Source organism: Canis lupus, chromosome 18 (genome assembly GCF_003254725.2).
Source record: "Canis lupus dingo isolate Sandy chromosome 18, ASM325472v2, whole genome shotgun sequence".
Classification (NCBI taxonomy): domain Eukaryota; kingdom Metazoa; phylum Chordata; class Mammalia; order Carnivora; family Canidae; genus Canis; species Canis lupus.
Window position 1 is genome coordinate 24177061 of NC_064260.1, and position 21071 is coordinate 24198131.

Here is a 21071-nt window from a genome sequence, read left to right on the forward strand (position 1 = left end):
TAACAAAGCGCTTTTCATGCATGCTACACAGAGAATGGTGTTTAAATATTCCACCAAAAATTATTGTATTTAAAATTACAAAGTCATTTAGCTTGGTTATTTTCTTAAAATAAGTGCTTAAAAATAGGGGCACAGTTTGATGACCTTCAAGTAACCTAATTTTCATCATCACATACTGAGTCCATGTTAAATAAGAAGAAAAATAATCCAAAAATGGCATTATGATTGTTAGGTGGAAGAAAAATAACAATCACAATTATAAACATGGAATTACTTTACTAACATTCTGCTAAAAAGAGAAAAAAAAAAACCCTAATCCTCTTAAAGTATCTGAGTTCTAGCTTAAGTATTTCATATTGATGTTTATACAATATTTCCTTTTAAATAATTTTGATTATTTTGTGGTTAAATAACCAACAGAGTCAAGTCAAGTTCTGAAGAAAATGTGGGGACCATGTGCAAGGCAAAATGAAGTTATGTCAAATTTTTTCACAAAAATATGGAATTATCTTAGGTAGGCTACATAATTGCCCTCGTACAATGCTTTCTCATTTCGAAATCCATAGGAAAACGTCCTCCCTCGCCTAGAAACATTTTTAGTATTTTTTATATTAGAAATGAACATGAATTACTTTAAATAGAAAAACTTCCTTAACACTACAAGATTAACTAATTAGGTTCTTGGTGGGGCTTATTAAAAGATCTTAGCTAGGGATCCCTGGGTGGCTCAGTGGTTTAGCTCCTGCCTTTGGCCCAGGGTGTGATCCTGGAGACCCGGGATCCAATCCCATGTCAGGCTCCCTGCATGGAGCCTGCTTCTCCCTCTGCCTGTGTCTCTGCCTCTCTCTCTCTCTCTGTGTTTCTCATGAATAAATAAATTAAAAATATTAAAAAAAAACTTAGCTAACATAGCAATTCTTCGAACATTTTCTAATATTTTTAGAAAAGATTTTTATTTACTTGAGAGGGTATGGGGGCTGGGCAGAAGGAAAGGGAGAAGCAGGCTCCCAGAGAGCAGAGAACCCAAAGCAGGGCTCGATCTCAGGACCTTGGGATCATGACCTAAGCCAAAGGCAGATGTTCAATGGAATGAGCCACCGAGGCACCCCTAAACATTTTATATACAATATTTAATTTTGACACATATGAGTTTCAAGAGAAATGATTTTTTAATTAATTAAAAAGGAACAAAGTTGATTAAATATTATCTCAAAATGAAAGTAAACTATTTGAAGATTAATTTCAAAGATAACTGAAAAAATAGAGTCAGATTCCAGCAGAAATCTATGGAAAAGCATGTGAAACAAGATGTAAAACCATATATGTTTTGTTTGAGGCTATTAATAGTTAAAAGGTAAATGATACCAATAATAATATTAATATTTTTCATTTGGTTGCCTCTATGGTTCTAATTTGTATGCTTCAGGAATATATATAATGAGGAATATAATGAGGAGGTCCGTTAAATTTGGAGGTAAAACAACATCCCTTTGAGGGCTCATTTTAAGTAGTAAGTAGTAAGGCAAAATGTTAAAAGAGACGTTTTAGCTGAGCAAAAATTCAAAAATGAGATGGTAGGTTAAGAAGCAAAAAATTTCATTGTAGGTGGCCAAGAATCCTATGGATGATTTTACCCACGATCAGCTATAAATACATGGAAACTGGAAATTAGAAAGTTTTTTCCTTTCTCTAGAGAAGAATATTTCATCTGAGACAGTTCTAGTATGTGTCCTACAACCCCCAAAATGAGGAGTAGGTGCCAGAAAAGGAGCTTTTACGGGACCTCAAGAAGCACTTGCTGTTGAACATGTAGTTAGTGGAACATTCTAGACTAATGTCTAAAGGTGAGAGAGAGACTAACAAGCTGCAGGGAAAATAGAGACCAAACTCAGTGGCTCCACTAATATCAGCCTGAACTTCTAGAATATGTCTAGGAAAAGACACATGATGGTTTTCCATGGAAGAGATGGGAGCCATGCTCACTCAAAAGTGGGATAACATGAGGCTACTTTAGGTCAAACTGCAATCCTTCTCAGGATTAAAAATTAAAACATACCAGTCAGAGAAGAGATGTAGTCACCTTATCCAGAGAACTGCAAAGGAAAGAACTCCAGAAAGAGGAAATCCGCCCCCCACCCAAAAACAAAAAACAAAAAATAAAAAACAAAACAAAACAAAACAAAAAAAACTCACTAAGATGCCTTTGAAAGAAAAGCCATCTTTAAACATCTGACAAGGCCAGAAAGTAGAGAAGTGAGGTCCCTCTGACAATGACAGTAAAGTAGACACTTGTCCAAACCCCTCTCCTCCTCCCTTCTCCTGATTTGAATAGAGACGTAGTAAACTCTGTTTCACAGGCTTAAGGAAGAGGAGGAGTGCTAGGTAGGGACAAAGAGAAGTCTCTGAACACCTCCCTGCCCAGGAGCCTTCCTTCACATGGCATGACCAAATGGGGACAGATAGAAGGAACAGAGCTTGAAAGTTTTATTACATCAGACCTGGACCTTTTAACTGCTACACGACAACTGCCTATTCTAAGAGTGATCTTGAAAACCATGGTTGCCTGTTGGAGTTACTCAACAGGTCCAGAGAAAGGAGTTCCACAGAGCAGACTGAAAGGACTGGTGGGAGGTAAAATACAGTTGTTTATTATTACACTCCGTGAGTTGACACACCAGTCACTGTTAGGTTAGTAGGTAAAATAAATAATAACTGTAGTCTCAGAGTAAGTTTATTTCTCATTGATCTACTTGACTGCTTCTATAGCCCACTTGAAAAAGAGAGAGAAGAAAAAAACAAAGGAAACCAAGAAACAAATCCTTAAATAATATGAATACAAAAGCAGAACTTAGTTTAATAAATCATCCCCTTTGTGATCTGTTTGCTTACATCCTGGTTTAGAGACTCACTCCACCCATTCATGGTTTGAACTGCTTCCAAAGTGAGTTACATTTTCAGATGGAAGGATCCCAACAACTCATTAACTCAGAAGTCAAATTAACTAACATAATCAAACAGAGTACTGGATATTTATATATATACTGTTAACTATGACTCCATTAAAAAAAAATGAGAAAGAGACAGAGAAAGGAGAGAGAAAGAGAGAGACTTTCAGTTTGTATATATAACTCCTGCAGTTTACATAGAGGAGGCTCTGGATTTTATATGGATTATTGCTAGGAGTACTTAAGCCTGGTTGAGGTGGAGAATGTTCATTTATAGTCAAAGTGTAGTGATGCCATCTAGTTTAGAATCATTTGTTTAGAAACCGTAGGCCCTTAAGTCATATAATACAAATGTCAAAAACTCATTACTATTATCTCATGAACAGGTTTCGGATGCATCACTAATAATGATAAATGAATGTAAATGTCTATCTGCCATTGACCATCTTTCCTGACTATTAAAATTATTTTTTCATTTACTTCCTCTGACTCTAGAGAATGGGCAGGATGTTAAGGTCTAGGCCAGGGAAATGTAGTTTCTTTAACTTGAACTGTGAAAAATATACACATGGAAGGGAGAACAACTTTACTTGATTTCTCAAACATGTTTTTCCTCCATCCTAACTTAACAAGGAAACAATAAACTGCAAGTTCCAAATACAAATTATTTTTAATTAACCAGTTAACAACAATCCAGATTTACCCATCCATCTTGAACTAGTTCAAATCCCATGCACATGTGACAAAAGTAGACACTCAACTGATTTTTTAATGAAAAAAATGGAAAAAAATGCTGACTAATGTAGAAAAGAAAAAATATATATACCAAGTTAGTCACTAAAAAGTATCTCGGGGTACCTGAGTGGTACAGTCAGTTAAGTGCTTGGCTTTTGGTTTCAACTCAGGTCTGATCTCAGAGTTGTGGGGTCAAGACCCACTTTGGACTCTGAGCTTAGTGCAGAGTCTACTTGGATTTCTCTCTCCCTCTGTCCGCCCCCCCCACCTCAAATAAATAAATAAATAAATAAATAAATAAATAAATAAATAAATAATCTTAAAAAAAAAAACCCTCCCAAGTTTTAATTCTACAAATGCATATAATTGGTTTCAACCCCAGAGATGGAAAAAATCCAATCAATGGAGCACTATTTTGGGTATAATTCTGCTAAGATACATATTCAATGATGCTTAAGTGATATTAGCTATTTGATTTAAAAAATACATTCTCTGTACATTAAATATTTAGTGGATAATGCTAGCTACTGTACTACAGAATAATAATGCAGTCTTTAACTCTTTGAATTCAATTGTAATCTTACTGTCTCCGAACAATGTCATCCCTCCAATGGTTAGAATATTGAAGGAAGAAAACTTACAGAGTATCAGAAAATTTGATGAGATCTGCAGCAGCCCAGAGTTCATAAAGCTCACATACATTAGAGAGACTACAGAGAACTTTTGTAGAGGCAAATGAACTCTTACATAAGCAAGAGAAGTAAAGGTCAGCTGATTTTTCAATTTTTACCATGTAGGGTGGAGAAAAATAAATGACCTCAAGGATGTTTACTTGTAATGAATACTTTTCAAGCCTATCTCCTAAAAGAAAAATAAATCCTCCCAGAGTAGTTCCTTGTAGAACTAGCTAATCTTAATAGTTCTCTCCAAATAGTCAACATACATTCTTCTTGTTGATTGGCTGAGGAAATGATTATGTTTGCCTCAGGTAGCCTAAGTTAATGAAAAAAAAATTGAGTCCTTTAAATAATTTTTTTCCCCAAAGAATTTGCTTTCTACTTCCTCTCGGTAAGTGTGGTGATCAATGTGATTGATTCCTTTTTTTTTTTTTTTTTAATTTATGATAGTCACACAGAGAGAGAGAGAGAGGCAGAGACATAGGCAGAGGGAGAAACAGGCTCCATGCACCGGGAGCCCGACGTGGGATTCGATCCTGGGTCTCCAGGATCACGCCCTGGGCCAAAGGCAGGCGCCAAACCGCTGCGCCACCCAGGGATCCCCAATGTGATTGATTCCTGAACATTTCTTCCGCCTAAGGTAATTGATTGATGTAAGCAAATCATGGTCTCAGCACCCCTATTTTGAGTTCAAACACTACAATTGACATATTTCTGGCTAATGAGATTTTAGAAAGGATTCTCGAAAGGTTTCTTGCTCCTAAGAAGGAGACATAATAAGTGATAATCTTTTATCCCTTTACATTTTCTTTTCTGAATGTGACCCCTGAAATTGTCATAGCCATCTTGCTACCAACCTAAGGATAACGCCAACAAAGAATGGCAGGTAGAAGAGACCGAAATAACTGGGTCCCTGGTAGTATCATTAAGCAGATGATATCCCATCTCAGTAGCCACCCTGGACATTATTCTTATTATATAATATGATAAATTTTCTTAATTTTCAGATGTCTTTTATTCTATGTGGACAGCATGATAAATTGATAAGCATAATACACTGATCTCACAATCAAGAGAGAAAAAGAACAAAATCCCCAATTCAAAAAAAATCGAAGAAACATATTCTGTAGTGTCTTTTATGTGTAAGACTGTACTGTGTGCTAAAGGAGGATCAGAAATGCATGGAAAATAGCCAACTCCCCATTCAAAGAGGCTATAATTTGGATGGGGGATATATTTATTTATACCAATGAATAATGATAATTCTATCAAGCAGGACAACTGAGACTGATAATGTATATAATGCTCTAATAAACACAAAGAATTGTTATGTCCCTTAAGATAACATGGAATCTGGGGGAGTAAAAGGCTATATAAGAGGGCAAAATTAGGTAACTGCCTTTGAGAATTCAGAGGAGTGAAATGAGCAAAGGAGTGAATGGCAATCTCAGGAAGCTTTTTAGCAAAGGCACAAAACTTGAAAGGAATTTATTTTGAAAGGAACTAACGGAGCAGATTGAGTAAAAAAAAATGAAAGAGGAAGGGAGGGAAGCAGAAAATAAAGTGCAAATGAGGGAATAATGAACAGTGGATAAAAATAAGACTGGAAACAGGGAGAGCTTTAGAAGTCAACAGTAATCTGGAGTTCACTCAACTACATTGGAAATCAAGAACTCCAAAAGTATATGAGCAGAGGAGAAATACAGTCAGATTTTTATTTGTTTAAGAGATAACACTGATAGTCATGGTAAATGGATTAGATAGGGAGAAAATGGAGATTCCCTTTTATAAGATAAACTCAGTTGAATAATGGTATTATCACTTACACTACAGGGAAATATTGAAATGGCTGCCACCTTATCACTTTGGCCTGTCAGCTGAGGCTTTGCTAGGTCTGCATTATAGCTCAGTACTTTCTTTATCTAATACTACTTCCCCAGTGGCCCTCTCACACGTGTTGATCCCAAGAACACTCCCTAACAAATACCTCATAAACTAATCTCCTTCTCCTGGTTGGCTTCTGGGGGAAATCAACCTACAGCACAATAGTAAAAATGGTTCCAGATCTACATTCTTCCCTTGGAATGGGATCATGTTAGGCTTGTTCTGATTATTCCATTTTGTCCCATCAGTGTGTATATCTATCCTAAACCTATTCCACAGAGGGACCCACAGAGTATTCCCTAGCTGAAAAGAGAGGCCTTATGAACCAGTGGCGGAAAAGCCTACTCAAAGTGAGAGATATCGTATCTCCATATGTGCTTACACTTGCCCTTAAATCTGTTAAATCCCTATAGAAACGAAATAGTCCTTTCCTTCAAGAAAAGATCAGAATCTCTTGTATCTAAAATAAACAAACAAAAAAACAAAAAACAAAAAACAAAACCCCAAAACCAAAAAAAACAAACCACTTGGCATATTTTTTGCTTTCCAGAGAGTAGAAATACTCTGAAGGGTCTAATTTTTACTTTCTTCCTCTACAGTCACTTACTTATCAGAGCTTATTAAGCATATACCCATACCACTCATTGTGGAAGACTCAAAATCTAGTTTGAACAAAGATAAGACAAAGGATATTTGCAAATATTTGTTACTGAATTCATTTTGTAAAGGTTGTTTAGTGACTCCACATTGAAGGCCTGTGGCAAATATGAAGTAATGATAGCTATTTTTCAATAGGCACATCCTTGTTTGTACAAAAACTTATAAGCAAACATATATCCTAAATTTTGGCACTTCAACTGAATACTTTCTACAGATCTTGTTTTTAATTTGCCAGAGGAAAATATCCCAACCAGTCAGTCACTCCTAACTCAATTATGTGTTGTAGATTGCTTTAAGTCTACAGAGTACAAAGGACATCCTTCAGACCCACAGAGTCCCAACATGTGTGGTTTCTTCCACAGAGAAGTTTGGATTTTTGCCGAGGGGCACAGAGCCAATGCAAACCACGTAGGTCTAAACACTGCTAAAGCACTACATCTTGACACTTAAACTTGCTACTGTGAAGTACCTTTTAGCACGAGAATGATTCATACAAATTTTAAATGTGGATACCTACATAAACATAAATTATTTCCTTTATATAACCTCTTTATGAATTATACATCTTATAAAGACAAAAGAATATCAGTTAGGCAGAAAATCTCTAGCACAGACCCTAATTTTACAATGTATCCAAATAACCATTTATTTCAATAATATCATAAGGGAAATCAATATTTCATAAGTATTTATTTTATTAAATATTAGCACATTTCAAGGATGGAATGCAGCCAAAGAGAGATTTGCTTAAAATAGTCACATAAGGAAGTTATGTTATCAGAATTTATTTTAAGCAATGATCTAATACACTCATTTCAGATAAATGAACTTCTTCTTCTAATCCCTGAAGGCAGAGAATAGCACAAGAACAAATTCCCTTAAAAGTATGAATTGCTTTTTGCTATTATACTAAAACAGACATATTTGGAAAAATGCTTTGTTAGCTATGTAGCAGCTCTTAAAGTAAAACTGTGAAGCTGACTAAGATTTTCTTTGGTGGTTTTCATAAAAGGAGTTATCTCCTGCTAAAATTGAGACATTAGTTCATACCATCAATAGGCTCTCTGATACAAATACTTATTAAAAAATTTCTAAGGAAACCATATACCCTTAAAGACAAATAGAATGAAACTATAATGGCATAGTGAAGGTAAGCTTTTCAAATTCTAGCATATAATTCACTGTTTATTTTACTTATTGTAAACAATATTAAACTACAGAATAATATTTTTAATAAGATAATCTTATGAGTTTGTAAGTGTATTTGGATTATGGCAAGTCAAAAACAACTACTGGCAATATTTTACCCTTACTCTTTATTCTAGTAATATCTAATACATGCATATACATTTGCACTCAAAGACTATTTCTTTATCAAGTCTGAGCACTCATAAGAGATATCTCCTTTTCTTTTGGTGGGCCTCAAAAATGACAGAAAAACTACTTAAATTTAAGTTATTAAAAGGCAAAAAACATTGTTTCTGATGCAGGCATTAATTAAGAATATTATCAAATATGTAGATAAATATTTTGCTTATGTAGACAAAAGCCTTTAGTCTTAATAACTCAAATAACTGAGCAATGACTATTTAGTTATAAAAAGTATTTCAAAATTAGAGCTTAAGTTAAAGTAGTTATTGTAGATGAAAGCTATTTGAAGATTCAAAGTCCTATGACGACTTATGAACAGCTCTTTGGGAATGGAAAGAATTCTCTATTAATTCAATATTGGAGACTATTGACCCGAAATCTTGTAATGGCTCCTAGTATTTTTTTTTTTTGCAATACTTCTGAAAAAGGAGAGAAGGCAAAAACAATCTAAAATGTCTTATAAAAAAAAATAATAAAAAAAAATGTCTTGTAGATGTAAAATGGGTCATGTATTATGTCTTCTCGTCAGTCATTCAATCCCTTCCAGTCCTAATATCCATTTTGCCTTGCATAGATATTGGTACTTGCTAAAGTACCAGCTGATCATAATTTATAAGGCCTAAAGTGTGGCACTTCCCTTTGGGTATCACGTGGCTAACTGAAAATGTAAAGCATAGCAGCAGCTGCCTTTTGTTTTTTTAACAACTAGCAGATATTTTCTTTTAGTGGTAGATTGTTCTTCATGAGCCCATAGTTGAGGGTATTATTAATCTTCATCCTCTGAGTGTGATTGGGCCATAAGAGAAAACTATTCAGTTAAGAGTGTGAAAAAACTGTGGTGTTAAAATACCACCATAATCAAACTGTCATTTTAGAGTATGGTTATTTGGGGGTGCCAGGGTGGCTCAGTCAGTTAAGCATCTGCCTTCAACTAGGGTCATGATCTCAGGGTCCTGGGATCCAGCCCCGCATCAGGCTCCCCGCTCAGTGGGGAGTCTGCTCCTCTCTCTCCCTCTGCCCCTCCCCTGGCTTGTGCTCTCTCTCGCAAATAAATTAAAAATCTTTAAAAAATGTTTTTTAACGTATGGTTATTTGTTAATTGAAAGTTAATAAAAACGTAATTTTACATTAATTGCTATAGACATAAATGTTATATTTGCCAGCTTTTCAATCTAAAATATTGCATTTCTCTTGTATGATCCCTTTCATTCACATTTTCAAAGGCTTTATTATTATGCTCATTCACTCTTAACAGAGAACATGTATATGTACTTAAATCCACAAAGATCCACAACATGTATCTGAAGCTGGGTGTTCTTTTAATATGTTCTTTTTGAACATGTCAATGACATTTGACATGAGTCACTTAAAAGAGGAGAAAGACATGAATGAAGTGCATTTGACAGAGTCACTTAAAAGAGGAGAAAGACATGAATGAAGATAAACGCATATTCAGTCAACTATACATAAATAACTCACCTTCTTAAAATTTTTGTTTAAGTCAACCAGGCTGAGCAGGAAGATGTGGTCCTTGGCTCCTACAAGCAGCCTGCCCCTCTCCTCATCCAACAGAATGGTTTGGAAATCTAGTCCTTCTGATGAACCCAAAAAGGGAATGCAGCTATTTGAAAGCAGCAAGTCTATGGGAATGTAAAAGAGGAATAGAAAGAAAGAAACAATTAATTAGCAAAATATTTACTTGCCTCAAAACGCACATTTACAAAAACAAAAAACAAAAAACGTACATTTGCGTGCTTTGTAAATGAATATATACAGCATGAATGCTCCAATTTAGATATAAGTAAACAATACACTTTTAAGCACACACTCATTTAGAAATCAATATGATTTATGACATTTGTATTTTATTGATAGAATATTGATCTTACATATGAAAAAATGCAAGATATTAAAATGAGTATCAAAGCAAGTAAATGCAAAATATTTCACAACTCTGGTCATCTTTATAGATTAAAGCATCAATTATTTCAAACTGGTTAAATCAATTAATATATGCAAAGTAAGCATCAAACTAAATATGTAAGAAACCTCAGAGCATTTCTTCACCTCCTACTTTTGATAATGTTAAGACTCATGACTGTGTTTGGAGGATTATACTGTTCCTATTTCATGTATTCAGGAAGTAAAAAAAGAAGCCAAATCCAAGAAAATGGATTCTGAAAGATATATGATCCTGAATCAATATTGGGATCAAAACTGTAAAGCAGAAAGGGACCTTGAAAATCAATTAATACAAATTCATGATTTTATAAATGAAAGTATTTAATTCCTCCAAAGTGAGGCCACATGCCCGAAAGTCACAATATCACAGGTGGTAAAGCACATAATATAACCTCAGTTTCAGTTTCCATTTCTCTTTAACACTTGTCTGTATATCCTAAATTCTTTTTTTCATTTATAGTTGTGATATAGACAGACTCCTATTTAAATTTAGGTCTGAGTTTACAGAAACCCAAATCTTTTAAAGAGATTTTTGCCTTAAATATTTGTCATACCCTCTCATTTTCTATAACCATTTAATATTAAATACTAAGTAAGAGTATCACTCATTACTTATTAAAGTCCATTAGATATTACTGGACTTTAAAACTAAACCATTATTTTCAAGTAAGCCATTATTAATTGATGAGAAAATATAAACGGACAGTGTCTCAGGAAGTATCAAGATACTTCTAAAATGTATCATGGCAGTTTTCAACCTCGATAAAATGGATATTTGAGTCTTTGAAATTTAAAGCCTATATATTCCATACATCAGCTGTCAGCTTTATTATTATTTCATATTTTTGAGAATTCCTCTCACTATTTTCCCTAATTTACAATGGTTTTATAGTATTTCTCTTATTCAGCAAGACGGATTTTGTTCTTCGTTTTGACAAAGCAAAGGCTGTGTGCCGAAGAAGATATGATACTATCTGAATTCTCAAGTGAGCGTGGTCTTGTTAATGTTTATGAATCATGCTTTATGTACACTGGATAAAAGTCTGAGTCTACACTAATTGTTTTCCATTAAGCTAAATGTAACTTTAACAGTTTTTCAGATCACAGACATATGGAATAATACTTTTTCGCATCTCCGAATACAGTAAGCCTGCTTTGGTAGGACTAATATCCGATAAACATTCCATATCAACTGTAAAATAGAACTAAAGGAAGAAAAGTGGAACTGAGTGAATAGAGAAGGCAGATATGATCTAAAGCCTTAACCAAAGAAAATATATCACACAAACCTTTATTCAGTTTAGGTTCCATGAGATTCTCCCTTGTTCAAGAAAGAATAAAATGGGCAAAATGGAAAGCATGTAAGGGAATATCTGAGAGTATATCTTGACCCAATTAACAGAGAAAAGTAGGCTAAATGATATAAATTCTTATTATTTCAAGTGCCCATAGATAATAATCAACTTTATGAACCATCCATTTGCAGTGTTAACGAAATGAAACATGGCGTAGCCTAAAAGTAAGAGTGTAAGAGATGTGTCCAGACCACTGGGGTCATATTGTAGCCCCACAAATCTGGCTGTGATCTAGGAAAAGAAACTTAATTTCTCAGTACCTCAGTTTTCTCCTCTATAAAATGGAGATAATACTATGAACTATTAATAAATCATGGAGGTGTGAGGAATAAAGGACTTAATTTATGATCAGCATTAGAATGGCACCTGGCACCAGTAAGTGCTATACAACTATCAGCTATTACAATGATGATGATGTATTTTTTAAACTTTCTACAAAATCCATAAAAAGGAAGTCATTATATTTCCCAACTCATATAATCATTAGGATGATTAAAGGAGATAATTTATATAGGGTTCTTAAAACAATATCTTGAAGATAGGAAAAGTTCAATAAATATTAACTGTTACTTTAAGTATGATTATTAAATTCTAGTTTGGGTCAGGTAAGTTCTATCAAAGAAGAATATGATCTTGTCTTCCATTAAACTTGACTTGTGAAGATAAGAACTTCTTTGTGTTTTTTTTTTTTTTATATTGGACTAATATTATAAAGCTATTCAAGGGCACCTGGCTAGGTGAGTCGGTTAAGCATCTGACTCTTGATCTCAGCTCAGGTCTTGATCTCAGGATCATGAGTTCAAGCCCCACAGTGGGCTCCATACTGGGCATGGAGCCTACTTTAAAAAAAAAAAAAAAGGCTATTTAGTCCACAAATATTTGTAAGAATCTATTACATGTTAGATATTGAGCATGTAATTAAGGGTGTGGTCATGACTAAGCCCTTTGTGCTTCAAGGGGCTCACAGATCAATACATAAGTAGATATGTATACAAAATACAATATAAGTAAAATAAATTATAATACAAGTATACACAGAAGAAATCTTTTAAGTAATTGTTCATCATCTTATAAAGGCAGATGATAATTGACAACAGTGTTGAAGGGCAAATGGAAGTTCTACAGAAAGATACAAAGAAAAGTTAAAAAAAAAAAGAAAAGTTTATTCAAGGCAGAACACAGGGATATACAAAGGCGTATCATCACATGTCACACACACTGCATTTTAAAAAAAATTAAATATGTTATTTATTTATTTATTGGAGAGAGAAAGAGAAAGAAATGACCAGGGGGAGGGGCAGAGAGAGAAGGAGAGCAGACTTCCCGCTGAGCAGGGAGCCTGATGTGGGGCCGATCCCAGGACCCATGACGTGAACCCAAGGCAGACGCTTACCTGACTGAGCCAGCCAGGCGCCCTCACACACTATATTTTTAACATGTCTCCTGCCCTGTGAGCCCCTTCAGCACAAAGACTATATCTAACCTATCTTTGAATCCCCACACTAGCTCAGTGTCTGGGAGACAAATTATGTACTTATTAAATGTTTGTGGCTTGACGTATATTCAGTATGCTAGAACACACAGACCATGAGAGGCTGGAAAAGGCAGCCTCCATATAATCAGAGCCCAAAATGGGGAGTTTGGTTATCATCCAGGTAACTGGAAGCCTATTGAGCTATATGTCACACAGAACAGTGACAAAGACTTTAATGAGTGTTGGAAAATAGGTCTGGCTACAGTGTTCAGGATGGATGAGAACTGGAAAAGTGGGAGCAAGGAGACTAACCAGAAGTTTCTAAAAGATGACAAGTCCCTGAGTTATGGCAATGCCAATGAGGGGAGCAAGATGTTTAAGAATCTTGCATCTCATTTGTTGTTTCTACGGGTATGGCCAAGAAAATAAAGTTGAGGTAGTCATTTGCCTTATTTTCTTTTACCATTACCGATTCTGTTGGGTTTAGTTTCAAACTTGACAAGGAAAAACAGCTGCGAAATTAGTGACTCACGTAAAGTATTATCATTTCACAATGATTTAATGTTGCCTTGTGACAATGTTAGCATCAAAACGATTAAAGCATGCTTTGCCAATCCTTTGTAGCCAAACTAAATAATTAGACTTAGGCATTACATATGAAAATTTCTCAGGCTGACGCATACATTTTGAAAAGACCTTGGGACAGGGATTGGAACAGGTTCCCTCTTCCCCAAGCAGCTTATCTTTCTTGCATTTCTGCCAAACCAAGCAAAGTCATTTTTGTTTCCACAGGATCATCAACTAAAGCCTAGGAAAAAAAAAGGAGAAAAAAAAAAAAAAAAAAACGGGGGTGGGAGGTGGGGGGTGGTAATTAAGTCCAGAACCTGCATCTTCACACCTAAAGCTAACATACTCCCAGGATTTCTGGAACCAGAAATGGATGCTGTCTCTGCAGGCTGAAAACTCATGAAAGTTAAAGACTAAAACTTTGGCAACACATTTCAGAGATTTATTTTTTTCTTCTCCTAAACTGGCAACTCTCAGACATGTAATTTTTAAGACTGTCCATAGTTTATAATCTCCTTGAACAGAAACTCTGTTCTGTCCGTCTTGGATGGTGGGGCGAGCATGTTGCTTCACACATGCCATTGAGAGGAGTCCTGCCTGTACATACTTAGCCAGCCTCACCTCTGTTCAGATGACAATAGCATTTACTTCTAGGTCCTAAATGCACTCTTTGTTCTATCTACCTAAACTTTTGACCTAATCACCACAATCACTCCTTGTAACTGTTCTTTTAGCAATTCATTGTCCTATCACCCTGTTCTCAGCTTGTAGTGTCACTCAATGTCCCAGGCCCCCAAGTTCCCACTCCTGTTCTAGCAATATTCTTTTGAAAAAGCTACAAGCTAATTATTTCTGAAATAAATGGAACAAGGATTATTCATTTATACCATTAGTTTAAAAATAGAAATCATTACCATAATGCATTTTAATTGAATAATGACATAGAAAAGATGTTCATGCTCCATGATCAATAAACCACTTCAGAGTAACAGGATGGTTCTGGGGATCAAAAACCCTACAAATAATATGATTTTTCATATGTTTGTATGTATATGTGCATTTTTTTCTGAAGGGTAGGTCCAGAATTTTCATCAACCATCTCCTGATAACCTCTTCAAAAGTCACAGAGAAATTATATATTTCCTACATGTAGTTAGTAACCATACTTAGCATAATTTCTCATTCTAGCACAAAAAAAGTGAGTCACTACCTTTATAAAACTTGATTTTGTGTGTTTTTTTTTAAGATTTTATTTATTTATTTGAGACAACCAATGAGCCAGGGTGGGGGGCGGGTGGAGAGGGGCAGAAAGAGGGGGAGAAGCAGACTTCCCACTGAGCACAGAGCCAGATACAGAGCTCAATCCTAGGACCTTGAAATCATGACGTGAGCTGAAGGCAGATGCTTAACTGACTGCGTCATCCAGGTACTCCAAAAACTTGACTTTGAAGGCAAACAACTGACTCACCTAAAACCACCAGATACTTTGCATGTGTTGCAAAGACTCTTATAACAAGTTCCACTCTCATGAATCTTATAGACTAATGCAAAGGAAATGCTCATTCACGACAAAAATGAAAATATGCTTGTGACAGAGGACAACAATACTTAAAGTCATAGACTGTTAAATATATTTAATAGTTAAATGGAAAGAAATTCCTACTGCATCTTTTAGCAAGGCAAATAATGTTACTTCAGTTCTCTCCTCATTTTGTATGGGTGGAGACATGGAATGGTCTCTAAACTCCTTCCAATACCCAAGTTCTATGGCATTAGAACATTATGCCTAACTTTGTTAACATTAAGGAGGTATCAAATAAACTCATTCACCTACTATACCTGGGCATTGCTATGTTCCTTGGAGCAGATTACTCTTAAGCTTTGGGAAGAACAGAAATAGAGCATAAAGAAATTCCAACTAAAAGGAATTTCTATCAATTCTATTGGACTCACAAGTTACCAATTTAGTGAGGCCCAGAACGGTTAAGGGGGGTTCACAAAACCGATTCCCTCTTAATGGTGAAGCTCAGCATGAATGAAACTCCTCACTCACAGCCAGATGCCCCTCCACATGAGGGAAAGGCTACAGATCCCACAATCCCTGCGCTTATTTGAAATAAACATTTGTTCTGAAAAGAATTCTTTGTATCTCCTGTTTAGTGTCCCTTAATACAATTGTTCATTCAGGCCGATGAACATTTGACCTGATGGTCTAAAACTCTTCCTCTTCACCCCAGAAAGGAAGGGAGTGGTTAGTCACATTGAATCTAATAAATTTAAGATTAAGCAACACAGACTTCCTCAATGTTTGACTGTTAAGTGAACAATTTCTCATACCCTTGAAATCACATTTATTGCCAGAAATCCTGAACTAGGTGGAGATGACAAGAGGACTACGTAGCCAAAAAAAAATGGCTTCCCACATCCTTTGACAAAGAACACTTAACAGCTTTTATTTTAAAGAAGATAAAGTTATTAAAGGCAGAACTTCATAGGAGTAAAAAGAAAATCACCTTTGAGGAAAATCAATATTCAATTGACTCCAATCTAAGGAATACAATTCCTCAGCAGAGAAAGCTTCCAACCCAAAATGGACCCAGATCAAAACCCAACTGCTTTTCCCTACCATCTCAAGATGTTCAGCACAAATCCTTGCCGCAGCCACTTCTGTTTTTCCTCAAAGGAAATCACCATTGTATTAAGTAAGGCTGTTCTAAGTTTCTTGAAATACGGTCACCTCTCCCGTGTGTTCTTTGCAAAGCTGACTAAGTAAAGGAGTAAAGGAGTTTTTATTCCTGTCTTCCCCGTAAATTCAGCTTTCTTCCCTTGATGATGATCTGACTCCCCAGGACTTTCATGCTGTTAGTATCTAAAGAATCCTGCTATGGAATTCCTTCTTCCCATAGTTGCCAGAAAACTTTTGGCTACCAACTCCCCCGCCCCCTTCTCAGTTTGAGTCAGGAATTGAGTAAAAGGAGCAAGCTATTCATTCCAACACGAAAATTAGTCCCTAATGTTGTGGCTCACTGAGTTCCTTTGGCTCTCTGTGAACTTTTATTTGCTTCCTCAGCTTTTGGTCCATGGAAAGGCATGGATTCTGTTTTGGAATCAAGCTTTGGAAATTTAACTTGTCTTAAATTGGCCCCACTTGACTTTCATCGGTTTTCTGAGGCTTGAGATCATAGGAAAAGATTTTGGTTAGCAAGATAGCTCACTTCTACCTATCAAAAATACAAATTACTCTCTATTTATGTACACTCAGTCTCCATAGCTAAGTGCTCAAATGATATCAAATATATAAAGAAAAAAACAATATTCAAACCTAAAATCCTTAGAAAAGATGAGTTCAAACTAAGTGTGTATTATATTATATTTATACTTTCCTAGGTGAGAAGTCCAGTCTTGTTTTCTTCCTTCTAAATCAGGAAAAAAGAAAATCAGATTTTCATTTGCTCTTCTGCAATGGAATGTAGAAGATCATTCTGCTCATTAGGTCTTAGAACATTATCTATGTCAGTAACAAATTAGACGGTACCATGTAAGGAAACATAAATTAGAAGCAAATAAAGCCTATTATATCATCAGAGCTTTGTTCTTGCCAGGACAGGATGTGCAGTAGAGTGTGGCAATTTTACACTGTCACATTTCCATCTACATCCATGCTTTTAAATCACAGGTTTATTCTTATTTGGCTAGCTTTCAATAGCAGATGCTTTCTATAATCCATCACATGTGAGATTCGTAATTTATGATTATGAGTGCTTTTAAATTCTTACTTTGAATTAGTCCTTTTAAATTCTCAAATACTTTGCTATGATATTGTTTCCCATTGACCTATAAAAAAAAAAGGCTGACATTAAAAGTACCTAGTACATTTCCAGAAAAACAACGTCATAATAGAATAAACTTCCTCAGAAGTAGTTGACAGCATAATTCCGGCAAGATTGATTCTACTCTGACAATTATTTTCTTAACTCCCTTCAAGGTTTTGAATATTTCTCCCTTTTCAAATTTGAATGTTTTAAAATCAAGACACCATGTCACAAATGAATATACATTTGTTTTCAATCAAGTATGTAAATTTAATTTTTACAAATCTCAGAAAGTCATACCTTAAAATCCATAGAATACTATGGATTCTAAATAGCAAGACAAATACAATAGGAAAAAATAATTCCTCAAGCTAAGATCATGATAAATGAATGTACATAGAAAAGTTATGAGAATAACTTTCAAAAAGGACAATATTTTATAACATTACTTTTTAAAATTACTTATATTCATCAAAATTAAGCGTATGCATACCAAAAAGTAACATTAAGAGGCATACATAATGGCCATCTGTCTCCTCCTCCATCTGTGTCCACCTCCAATCTAGTCCTTATAAAAACACATTTAGTAGTTAACTTCTTATCTCTTTTTATATTTCTAAGACTATACTACTATCTTTTAAAACATTATTTCCAGACATTTTCATTGAATTCCCATTTACAGAAGTTGAGAATTTTAGCTTTTGGATGTCAGCTCTTTCCCTCCAACCAAGCTCCTAACATAGTACCCCTTTTATGAAAGTTGTATTCAGTGAGCAGTATCATCATCATCATCATCATCACATTATTATTGCAATGTAAATATTCCTCCCTACTCTGAAAAGTAGTTTTCTTTTCTTTTTTTTTTTAAAGATTTTATTTATTTATTCATAGAGACAGAGAGAGAGGCAGAGACACAGGCAGAGGGAGAAGCAGGCATCATACAGAGAGCCTGACGTGGGACTCGATCCAGGGTCTCCAGGATCACGCCCTGGGCTGCAGGCGGCGCTAAACCACTGCGCCACTGGGGCTGCCCTGAAAAGTAGTTTTCTGACTATACTTTATTTCTTGAAAAAAACTGTTGCTTTTATTAATAATATCCCAGTTGTGACATTTGCTTAGTTTTAAAATTGTGATCAAATCTTTCCACACTTTCTGAAAAGTGCTTCCCTAAGATTCTCAGATGACATTCTGTCAAACTGTGTTTTGGGTTTCTCCTGGCGACGTCTCTCCTGGGCCCGTCTTCTCCCTACAAACTGGAACAGCTTTCTCAAACTCCCTCTACCTCTCTCCAATGATGGATCCATCTTTCCTAGATCCTGTGTCTTCTTCCTTGACTTACTTTCTTAATTTTGGGGAGCACATCTCCAGAAGCTTCCTAGGAAAGGATGACTGAGACTTAAATTTGTGAAATTTTCAATGTGTAAAAATGCCTTTAATTTACCCTCATTAACAGGGGGGCTAACTACAGAATTCCGGGGTGAATAGCATTCACCCTCAGTGACCTGAGGCATGTTAATATGCTCCTCCAGCCTTCAAAGTCATGATTGAGAAGCCTCGTGTCATCATATCCCCAGCCTTTGAATCTGTCTTTTATTGTTTCTGAAAGTTATCTGAATCACCTCTTCACTCTTGCTATTATGAAGTTTAAAATAATTGGACTAAATATGTCTTGGATTTTGTTTTTGTTTTTCATTTATTATGCTGGGCACTCAGTGTGACATCTGGTCTAAAATTTAATTTCCATTGATTCAAGAAAATTTTAGTTTGGTTTTTCATTCTGAACAGATGTCAATTACCCATAGAACTATTCTCTAGGCTTTCTCCAGAAAAGGTCCTCTACTCAGTCTCAAGGAAGATATTCCTGGTAGACGTGTGCAGAGAATCCACATTAAAATATGCACACAGACTTCCAAGGGGGAGACTAAAACTACAATGATAGAATAATGTTCTGAATTTCAGGCAGTGTTCATAGGGCATAAGCAATGAAATAATGTTTTCCATTTATAGTTTCCTATAATTATTTCTGTCTCACAAATCACTAGAACTCTGCTGATGACTTTGAGGCAGACACCTAAAACTGTGCTCTCTCAAATCACAGTTCAGAATTTCCAATAGTCTGCTTGATGTTGCAGTTTTTCCCTAATCAACAGATCTTACTGATTCTAATGGCTTACTGACATGACACGATGTAGTTCTCAGGCTCAAAATGGCAGGATCATGTTTAGTTTCCCTTCCTTGGTCCCTTATTCTTTTTTCTTGTATTTAAATAACTGGTACTTCTTAGTGTATTTCACTCCCCTCACAGCAACATCCAGCTAAATTTAAAGTCTTACAGATTCAATCATGCAAATTTTCTATTCTTCCTCCTCAAATATTTATTCCTATTGTCAGCCAAGCCAAGATCCCTATTATTCCTTCTCTAAACTACTATAACTGACACATAAACAGTTGTGTTCTGTGCCCTCCTTCACCAATCTCTACTACATGATGCTGTCTCTTCTGCTTTTCCTCCTAAATCACAATTAAGTTAGGTCAATTTCATGACCAAAATCCCCCTATGCCAATATATATACCTCATTCAATAAAGTCTAGGTTTTGTCCAAAGTCCCGTTTCTTACTCAACCTTCTTCAAACTTCTTCAATGGCATTCACTTAAAAAATGTCCTATTCCTATGGCATTAATAGGTTTGCAATTATTTTGTCCCTTAAAAAAACTGTAAGCCCTTTCAGATAAGAATAGTGTCTAAATCAATGCTGTAATTCATCACCACTTCTTGCACACAGGAAGTCTAATAAACATTTAACTATGATTTTCAACCTAGTGATTCTTCTGTGTGTTGGTTTACCTACCTTCCATCTAAATCAGAATTTATTACAGGCTTATTGATAATTTAGAGAGGTTAGTGTGCCATTAGGAGACCCAATTGTGGGGGCGCCTGGGTGGCTCAGTGGTTGAGCGTCTGCCTTCAACCCAGGGCGTGATCCTGGAGACCTGGGATCCAGTCCCACACCGGGCTGAGTGGAGCCTGCTTCTCCTTCTGCCTGTGTCTCTGCTCCTCTCTCTCTCTCTCTCTCTCTGTCTGTCTCTCATGAATAAAATAAATAAAATCTTAAAAAAAAAAAGGAGACCCAACTGTGGCTCCAATGCTTTGCAGTCATTAAAGGTTCCTGTTACAGGTTCCTGTTGCTATCTCCAAATGCTTGGGGGTCAGGGTGAGGGGTTGGGGTGGGGAAAGAGAAGGTCTGAAACAGACCACTCTAGAACAATGTTTCTCAGGATTTAACATGCTTTCAAATTAGCTGGGCTTCTTGTATCTCATTTAGAAGAGGGTAGGTGCTGAGATTATGCCATATCTAACAAGCTCCCAAATTATACTGCTGCTACAGATCCTTAAGCCAAAGTTGGAGTAGGATAGCTAAAGTATAATGTGGCCCACGGCACTGAAGAGAAGGGCTGGACTCTTCCTTCTCCACACTAGAGTTTCTCTCAAACACTTACAACATGTCACGTCATATGTTAATTTATGTAAAGTGGCCAGGTTATTTTTTTTTCCTTTACAATCTACATTAGTCAAATCTGCACATCCATAACGTAATCTAAATTAAGCTAATTAAATTATAATCAACTT

The 21071-nt window shown here is 35.7% G+C and overlaps 1 protein-coding gene across 7 annotated transcripts in view; it reads right to left on the reverse strand.

Annotated features, from left to right (window-relative positions):
* Positions 1 to 21071, reverse strand: part of SEMA3D (semaphorin 3D) — a 216974-nt gene that overhangs the window by 111947 nt on the left and 83956 nt on the right. For all 7 annotated transcript variants that reach the window (XM_035701533.2, XM_025449289.3, XM_035701532.2 and 4 more), the window contains one exon: positions 9752 to 9912. In XM_035701533.2, the coding sequence (XP_035557426.1) occupies positions 9752 to 9912 (161 nt within the window). The remainder of the gene's footprint in view (positions 1 to 9751; positions 9913 to 21071) is intronic.